Source organism: Cervus elaphus, chromosome 5 (genome assembly GCF_910594005.1).
Source record: "Cervus elaphus chromosome 5, mCerEla1.1, whole genome shotgun sequence".
NCBI lineage: Eukaryota > Metazoa > Chordata > Mammalia > Artiodactyla > Cervidae > Cervus > Cervus elaphus.
The window spans coordinates 124457245-124466057 of record NC_057819.1 but is presented as its reverse complement, the minus strand read 5'-3'; the positions used below and the strand labels follow the sequence as shown (position 1 = coordinate 124466057).

General features: G+C 63.1%; 1 protein-coding gene across 1 annotated transcript; it reads right to left on the bottom strand.

Annotated features, from left to right (window-relative positions):
- Positions 1-353: 353 nt before the first annotated feature.
- On the bottom strand, positions 354-6626 carry CBX4 (chromobox 4). Its single transcript, XM_043905306.1, has 5 exons — positions 6348-6626; positions 6156-6199; positions 4939-5004; positions 2785-2851; positions 354-2540 (listed from the first exon to the last, which is right to left on the bottom strand). The coding sequence occupies exons 1-5, from the start codon at positions 6414-6416 to the stop codon at positions 1131-1133; spliced, it is 1656 nt and encodes a 551-aa protein (XP_043761241.1). The 5' UTR covers positions 6417-6626; the 3' UTR covers positions 354-1130.
- Positions 6627-8813: the final 2187 nt, after the last annotated feature.

Here is an 8813-nt window from a genome sequence, read left to right as displayed (position 1 = left end):
CCTCCCCCCACTATGCAGATCCCGAGTTTGCCCGCGCGGTGGGCAGCCAAGGCCCGAAGACTCTTGAGAGCGGGGGCGACGCCAGCACAGCCCCCCCGCAGGAATTCCCCTCTCCTTTGGAGAGCCTCTCGACTTCCGGGGAGCGGGGTCACTCCCCGGTGCGGGCGCCTCTGCTCGTGAAACCAGTTCACTTTGCTTTTGCAAAAGTTTATCGCAGGATGCGATAGGTCCTCCCACTCCCACCCTCCCCCCACCCGACCTAAGGCGGAAGTAGGGTGTGGAGAGGGGTCCAGCCGCTGCCCACCCACCCCCGTCTCTGACGTTCCCTCTTAGCTAATCTCAAACAGCGAAAGTGCACCTTCAACATCTCCATTTAATATTTACATTCAAGCAGGTAATAATTGGAAGCTTATAGTTTAGACATTTCTAGTAGCAGCAGTTTCTAGAGAGCTCGTTTAGCCTTTTAACAAACTTTTTTTTTTCTTTTGCACATAGAAACAACACATCGATGTGTACAGTATCAAAAAATATATACCAAGGTTACTGGTATTGCAGTTCCTGGAAGGGGAGGAAATGAAATCAACCGAAATACTGAATGAACGGATAGAAAGGCCAACAGAAAATAGTTCGTCTGATATAGAATATAACGTGATCTAGAGGAAACTCCATAAATCTAGGTTTTTATATTTCAATATATAAATACCTACAAATAAATATATATATATCAGCCCGAAGGGGGTGGTGGGCCTTTTGAGCTCAAACAATACATTTCAATGTAACACCACGTACAAACGGGAGTAAAGTCTGCACTTGACAAGTTAGCACGGTTAAAATATAATACTATAACTCTTAGACCGCCGCGAGTGGCTGCCCTGTCAGTCCCGGAGGTCCACGAGAGAGGGGGTGCGGCAGATGAGGGCGAGACCCGCAGGCACGGCGTGGAAGGTGCCAGTGTGGGCCGGGCGCTCCAGCCTAGACCCGGCAGAGGGACGCGGTTGCCGCGGCTTCGGCCGTTTTCGCGCTGGGGCCGGGCCGGGAGCTCCCGCAGTTGCAGAGAGGAGGAGTCCGCCCCCAGGCCCCAGGTGTTAAGCCCCAGAGGGTGAAGCGCTTCCTCTTCCGACGCCCTTCGGCTACACCGTCAGGTACTCCTTGAACGTGACGGTGAGGCAGTTCGCGGTGACGTCGGTGATAATTATATTCCCAAAGAAGGGCTTGAACTCGCTCAGTTGCTCCTCGGGTTCGTCCTGGGCCTCGGTCGGGGGCTTCTCGGCCGCTGTTGCCGGCGCAGCAGCCACCGCCGCGGTCGCGGGCGCCTCGGGCTTCACCTGGAGGGCGCTGGGCGGCTCCCCGGCCTCGCTGCGCGTCTTGACGCAGCGTAAGTCTATGGGTTCGTCTAGGTCCGAGTCCAGCAGGATGACCTCCGGTTGCGGGAGGGCGGCGGCGGGGGGCACGTCCGCAGGGCGCTCCGCGGTGGGGCTGCCCCCCAGGCAGGTGGGGGTGCTGATGCTGCGCGCCGTCAGACGCTTCTTGCAGGGCTCTCGCTCGCCGTGGGTCTCGGAGAGGCAGCGCTTGCGCGCATGGGAGAGATTTAGGTCGACGGCGTGGTGATGATGGTGGTGGTGGTGGTGGTGGTGGTGATGGTGGGAGGGTGGGTGTGTGCTGCGGGCCGGGTCCCAGGCCAGCAGGTCAGGCTTGGTAGTGAGCTGCAGAGGCTGCTCGCCGAAGGCCTCCTTGGTCGGGGAGAGCTTGCGGGAGCCGGCCTCTTGGGACTGCGGGTCCCCGGTCCCCGGCGCCTCCTCCTCCCTCCTCTTGGAGGGCGTTTCCGCCTTCTTCTCCTCCGCCCCCGCGGCCTTTTTGAAAGTCCTGTCTGCCGGGGGGTGACGCTCCTCAGCAGCCCGTTTCTTGTGGCTGGGGGAGCGCGCCTCGCCCTCGGCTGCCTCCCCGGACTTGATCTTCACCGCCTGCATGCCGTTCTCCATGTACTTGCTCATCACGATCACGATGCGCCCGTTCTTGTTCTTGTTTTTAACGATCTTCATCTTGCCCCCAATCCCGTTGCCCGTCACCGCCTCCTTGGGGGCCGGCGTCATCCCGTTGGGGGGACCCTTCTCGGAGCCCTTGCCTGGAGCCCCGGCCGTACTGGCCAGGGGCTTCACGGCTCCCAGGTAGCCCTTGGCCCCCCCGCCGTGGGGCCACTTATCGGGCGGGTGGCTCTTGGAGCCTAGGTCCGGGCAGGTGGGGCTGGGCGCCTCCTTGTGGCCGCCCTGGTACTGCAGGTCATACATTTTGGGGTCCGGCTGGTAGGGGTGGTGCTTCTTGCTGTTGAGCTGGTAGTAGTATTTACCGCTCTTGCCTGGCGGTGGGGGCTTGCCCGCCCGCTCCTTGCTGTGCGGCTGGTACTGGTGGTGCTTCTTGCTGTTGAGCTCGTATTGGTGCCCCTGGCCCTTGCCCTGACCGCCTAGCTCCAGCTTGGCGCGGTTGTCAGCCGAGGAGTCCTGGAGTCCGGTCAGCACATTGGAACGACGGGCAAAGGTAGGTACCTGGGGGGACGGGATGGGAATGGAGGGGGAGGTAAGAGGAGGGATAAGACCAGCCCCAGAGCAAGCCTCCAGCATCAGGTGTGTCCCAGCCCCTACCAGGTCGGGGAAGGGTGTGGGAAGTCAAGATGAAGTGGAATTGGGTGCTTCAGAGGAACTCCCCCCGACTTCCAAGCCTGGAGGCACCTCAGGTGGCAACATCAAGGAAAAAGTCGTGGTTGGCCCTGGGGCCCGGGAGTGTATTCACCTGCACCACCAGCGGTTTGGGCTTCGGCCCTCTCTTCCGGTATCCCATCAGCTGCTCCTGCCGTTCCCTGCGGAGAGGGGACAGAGTGCAGTGCTGTTAGCCTCAGGCACTTCCCCTCCTCCTAAGCCCCCACTGTGGTGAGCCGTGGGGCCAGCCAGAACCAGAGGGAGCCAAGGCTCAGGGCAGAAGGTGGCCTCCACTGTCACTTGGGCGCCTCGGTCCGGTTCCAGAGTGCCACTTTACCCCAGCACCAACCCTTATCTGCCCAAGGGGCCCTCTCCGAAGGGCTCCCCCACCTCAGATGTCCGTACCTAAAATGGGGCCCCCCACAGCCCTGAATCTTTGCCTGCAGCTTGACACTGGGCAGCTTGGCACTGGTGCACACAGCCTTGGGCCCGTGGCCCTGCACAAAACGCAGTGGGCTCGGGGGTCCAGGGGATGAAAACAAGTCCAAATGAGGTGAGCGTCAACCGGGTGCCTCCCCGTCAGAGGCACGGGATGCTAATGACCTCATTAAGATTCAGATAACGAGTGACGCCGGCAGAAGGGAGGACTCGTTTTCTTAAAGGCCAGGCACTAAACAGGGGGAGGGGCTGCGCCCTTGTTTACACAGCGGCAAATGAGCCAATTAGGGGCTGGGGGCGGGGGCCGGACACCAAGGCCAGGGCCTGGCCAGGTTCGCAGTCACCAGGTGAACCAGCTCTGGTACGGCTGGGGCGGAGCTGCTGGGCGGGGCGACGCACAGAAGCCCCGCCTACTCGACGAGCCCGGGTTCCCAGCTTCCCTTCATTTCCAAATTATTAATAAAGCCCGGGGGCGGTGGCGCTGGTCAATACAGCTGTCAGCCTTTCGCTGGCAGTCTGGTGGAGGATGATCCGAGGTTGGGAGGAGGGTGGTCCTAGCACTGCCCAGCCCTCCATGGCAGAAGCGAGTGCCTCTCCAGCGTAGGCCAAAGTTGCAGCCCATTCCAGATCCTAGGCACCACTCTCCCCTTGGGCTAACCCAGAGTTCTGTCATGCCTGGGGGCCCGGACGGGGGCCTGACTCCAAAGTTGCATGGCATTGCAACAGCCTGCATTTTAAATCTCTGGGGATCCATTATGCAACATGGCATCAGCCGCTGACATGGTTACAGGCTGGTGAACTCCCAGGTGGAACCCGGGCAGGATCCCTTCTCGGCGCCCTCCTGCGTCAGGAGAGCAACTTCCCTGATGGTCGCTCCTTCCAAGGGGCCAGAGTTTACAGTTTTAGAGGCAAACGCGCTACAGGAAATAATGCAAAATAAAAGGGGGAGGGGGAATGGAAGGCCGCGGTGTGGCCCAGCTCCGCGGGCTCCTGCTGCTCCGCCCCTCCTCGATCGCCCTTCCCCCTTCTGTCCTCCCGAAACAGAGAACCACAGCCACCGGTGGTGAATCCAGCTGCAGCAGCTGCAGCGTGACAAGCATCTGTGCGAGCGACGAACCCCTCGTCAGAAGCCACCCCTCCACCACCAGGCAGTGCCCACCCCACAGCGGGTGGGCCAAGCTCCCCCTGCCTGAGAATGGGGGCCAGACCCACCAAGTAGCCTAGTGGGAGGTGTGAAGGGCACACAGCGCCAGATAGAATCTAACCCCCGTCGACCCCAAGCTCCCTGGGGGGTGAGGGTGGCGGCTTAAGGTCTTGTAAACTTTTCTCCAGTCCCCAACAGGTTAAGTTCAGTTCTGTGACGTCCGGAGGTTTCACAATGCCAGCTCCCTTGGAGCTGCCCCAGAGCTGCCCGTGCCAAGCGGCCAGTGGCAGCAGGAAAGAAACACCTAGGCTCCGGGGGTGGGGTTCTACGGTAGCCACGGGAGAGGGGCCGGTAGGGAACCGAGGCGCAGCCCCAACTCCTCCGCGCAGCTGTAGGGCCACCCGCAAGCGCCCTTCCCGCAGTTCCCCCAAACACAAGCCTCTCCTTCTCCGGGCCTGCCCCGCCCCCACCCCAAGCTGCAGCAACCGCCAAGGACGTTGGTTAGAGGAGCCGAGGCCCCAGTCGTGCCCGTTCAGACCCGGGGGAGGGGACTCCTGCCAGCCCCCCTCCCGGCCCTTTCCCCCTGTCCTGTTGCAGCGTTGGCCCACTCTCCCATTCCCATATACGGTCACGGCTGCCGGCGGCGGGTGCTTGGGGGACGCTCACCTGTTCTGGAAGGCGATCAGCAGCCGGGGATCCAGGATGTTCTCCTCGGGTTCCCACGTGTTATATCTTGCAAGGGAAAAGGGAGGGGGACACGGCGTAAAAAAAAAAAACCGAGCCAGCTTTGTGGCCTCCAGGTGGGGAATGACATAAGGCCCTACTCTGTCTTCATGAACTGAAAGCTATTTAGCTGTGGATGTGGGGGGTGGAGAGTAAATTTCTGCAGGCCTGACACGGTCCCTGATACACCCTCCCCAAGTCAAAATAAACACACAAGGGCAGGAAGAAAGGGGAGGGGTAAGGAAAATGAAACTAGCAGTTTATTTTGCAGTTGTCAAGAATTTTAAGCATGTTACTGCGACATGTTCCAAAGCCACTTTGCTCACCAGGAACCCTGCGTGCAAAGCAGCCAAAATGCAAAGTCGCAGTCCCCTCCTCCTCTCCCCAGCCCCGAGTCTCCGCGAGGGCTTCAGCCATTCTCCATTTGACCCCTAATCCGATCACCGTCAGCCACGCGCCCCCCCCCACACCCCCTCGCGGCCCTGGACCCCGCTGTCACGGGCAAGCAACCCCCAAATACTCAGCAACACAAAAATATGCCTCTGTGTGTGTGTGTGTGTGAGTGTGTGTGTGTGTGTGTGCGTGTGCCTGCGCGTCTGTCTCCATCCGGTGCCTTCGCATTTCAAATTAAAAAAAAAAAAAATTCCCCACCAAAAGCGCCGCAGTGACAGTTCCCAACATTTTCTGCCTTTTTTCTTCCTCTCCCTGCACCACTAGGAGGGAAGAGGCACACAATTGCATTTTCGTCGCTTTTTAATTTTTTTTTTTTTTTTGGTTTTGCAATATGGAGCCGTTCGGTGGAGGGAAAGGGGAAAGGAGCCATTTTCTGCTGCACATCAGTCAGTGCCTGCGCCCTCCCTCCCTCCGCCGGCCTCCCCGGCTCGGCCCCGCGTCTCTCCAGCTCCTCCGGCTCCTTTTAGTGCATAAATTAGTGATGGCATTTCCCGGAGAGCGGAGTACAACACAGGGCGCCGGGCTCGGGCTCGGCGGCTCGGCTTCCCCAGTGCCTGCCACCGACTTCCCCACCCCCTCCTCCCTCCACCCCACCTCCACCCCGCCTCCCGTCCGCTCCCCCCACCACCCCACCAGCCCGGCTGGTCCGGAGCCCGGGAGCCCCGCGCCTCGGCACCAGGCTCCCCCGCCCCTCGGCCGCTACTTACTTGGGGGACCAGCCTCTCCATTTCACCAAATACTCCACTCTGCCCTGAGGGGGGGAAGAGACAGCACTCCATCAGCTTCCGCGGGATCCCCGGCCCCGGCCCGCAGCCTCCCCACCCCCCTCCCCGCCTCCCCGCGGGCTGCTCCGGCTGCCGCTCCCCCGCCGCCTCGCCGCCGCCCCCGCGCCGCCCTACCTTGCGGATCCGCTTCTTCTCGATGCTCTCCACCGCGAAGACGTGCTCGCCAACAGCTGGCAGCTCCATGGCCGAACCGGAGCGCGCCGGGGCGCGGGCGGCCGGCGCGGCTGCAGACGCTGCTGGCTCCCGCCGGCGCCCCGCTGCCGCCCCGGCCGAGGAGCCCCTGCCGCCCGCGCCGCCGCCGCCGCCGCTGCCGCCGCTCGTCCTGCACAGCCCGGCCGCCCGCCGCTGCCCGCGCCCGCCCCGGCTCCCGGCTCGCGCTCGCTGAGACAACTGAGCCCGGGCCGCGGCTGCACAAGAACTCATGCAAATCCGGACGTCAGCGGGCGGGGCCTCGCTGGGCCCTGCTCGGCGTCAGGGGGCGGGCCGCGGCCGGGATTGGCGCAGCCCGGCCTACCGGAGGCCCCGGGCCTGGGCGGCGGGCGGGGCGGGTGGCGGGGAAGGGAGGAGGAAGGGAGCGGGAGGGGGCCAGGAGGAGGAGGGCGTCGGGGAGGTGCAGGGGGAGGGATCGTAGAGCCTGGGAGAGGGACGCTGGAGGGAGGGAACGGGACCGGGCTGGACAGAGGTGTGTCGGCGGGGGGCCGAGGCGGGGGTGAAGAGGCTGGCGGGGCCGCAAGGATCTGGCTGCGACCCCTCGCCTGGGGCCTAGCGCTTTGGCCTGCCCCCTTCGCCTCTCGTTCTCAGCGTACACTGCCCGGGGACCCCTGCCGGGGGCCACGGGAGCATCCACTGCAGTTTCCATTTGCACCGAATTGCGTCATGTGCAGACTCCCAGGGGGTCGCCGGCAGGGGGCGGAATCGGAGCCGGGGCAGCTCGCGCCGCACCCCCCCTCCTCCCCGGCCCGGCGGGTCCCGCCGCCCCGCCTCGCCCCGCCCCACGAGGCTGAGGGCATTTAGGAAGGCGAGGAATGGAAGAGAAAGGATAGGGAGGAGAGAGAGGACTGGGTGCAAAGGATCGCCAGGGAGAAGAGCGCCGAGAGGAGAAAGGGGATAGAGGAGCAGCCAGCTTGGGGCCCTAGAGCTCAAGAACCCTACCAAAGCGTTCTCGATCCCTCCCCGAATCCTGCTGTGCTCCTCATTTACCCTCAACACTGTCTTTGGCTGGGTGAGGGCGGGAGGTCCAGTTTCCAGCAGCAACCCTCCACCCCCACCCCGCGGCCAACACGGCGTGAGGCAGGGAGGACAAAGAGGGGACGAAGAGGATGTCCAGGACTACTTGGGGGCCCGAGAGGACTTGGTGGGGTCCCGGGAAGGGCTTCGAAAAGAGAAGGCAGGGAAGGCCAAGAAAGGATTGAAACCGCGCCGGGCACAGCGGGGCCGCACGCAAGGGAGGCGAATGGAATGGCCGAGCAGCCAAGAGCTGGTCACGAATTCGCGCTCCCTGGTCCCCGGCCGGCAGGCGCTGCCGAGCCGAGGCCCTTCCGACCCGGCCGGAGAAGCCGCCGAGTGTGAAGTTTAGCACCTCCGGCGGCGAGACGGCGCGTTCCGGCGTGCAGCTCAGGCGTCCGGCTGGGGGAGCTGCTGCGCCCCACGCGGCCTCCCGAGGGCGCCGCCCGCGGGGCCGCGAGCTCTGTGGGGTCGGAGTGAGAGGGGGCAGGGCGACCCGAGTGACAGGGGCAGGGGCGCGCCTGCCTGGGGGTGTGTCCGGGCCCCCGGCTCCGGGCCCTTGAAGGACCGGCAGCAGGAAGCTTGCGCAATCTCTTGGCTGAGCGTCCGTGGAAGAAAGGAAAGGAGCAAAAGCAGAGCGAGAGTGGAACGAGCGAGGGGGGCGGGCAAAGAGCCATCCGGGTCTCCGCTCCCGCCCTGACACAAGTCCCAGAATGCTGGGTGGGGACTGCGCCGGGGCTCGAGCGGGCGGGGGGAGGGGCGAGGTGCGGAAGCGAACCCCCCAAAGCCTGTTTTGGGCTCCTTTTCTCCCAGGAATCCAGGAGAAGCCTGGAAATGGTCTGGTGTTTCAGGACACACACATGGACTCCACCATTTCACCACCACCTCGCAGCTCCCGTGGCTGGGCGGCTTCTGCTGTCTTGGCGGCCGCTGCCCAAGCCTGTAGGGGTGGGGGGGCGGGGATCCCTTTCTGGCTGCCCAAGAGAGGGGTTCGGTCTGCAGCGTTTGCCCTCTGACAAGCTTGAGGCACAAACACAAGATTTCCCCGAGAAGGTGTTGGGGGGCGCGCCTGCCTGGGTGGGGGCGAAGCCTTCCTGTAGTCCTGGGGAAAGGGGGCTCTTGGGGTTTATAGAAGCTGGGAAGGGGACGCAGGAAAAGGTTTTCCTCCTGTTGTTGTTTTGAGCTTTTTCCTGACCCTCGTGTCCAGGGCGAGGAGCTCTCGTGTGGGACAACTTGACCGTAGAAGGGGAAGGGTCCCTGAAGTTGGCGGAGGAAGCGCTGTCAGCGCGACAGTCAGTCTTCCGAACTGAGCCTACCAAATTGCCACGCCGTCGGCAATGCCAGTCTGTCGGGAGA

Coding starts and splice junctions, on each gene's coding strand:
- CBX4 (XM_043905306.1), bottom strand. CDS start 6,416: ATGGAGCTGCCAGCTGTTGGCGAGCACGTCTTCGCGGTGGAGAGCATC. Junction 5,005..6,155: donor TGGAGAGGCTGGTCCCCCAA/GTAAGTAGCGGC, acceptor TTCCCTTGCAAG/ATATAACACGTGGGAACCCG. Junction 2,541..2,784: donor CCAAACCGCTGGTGGTGCAG/GTGAATACACTC, acceptor CCGTCCCCCCAG/GTACCTACCTTTGCCCGTCG.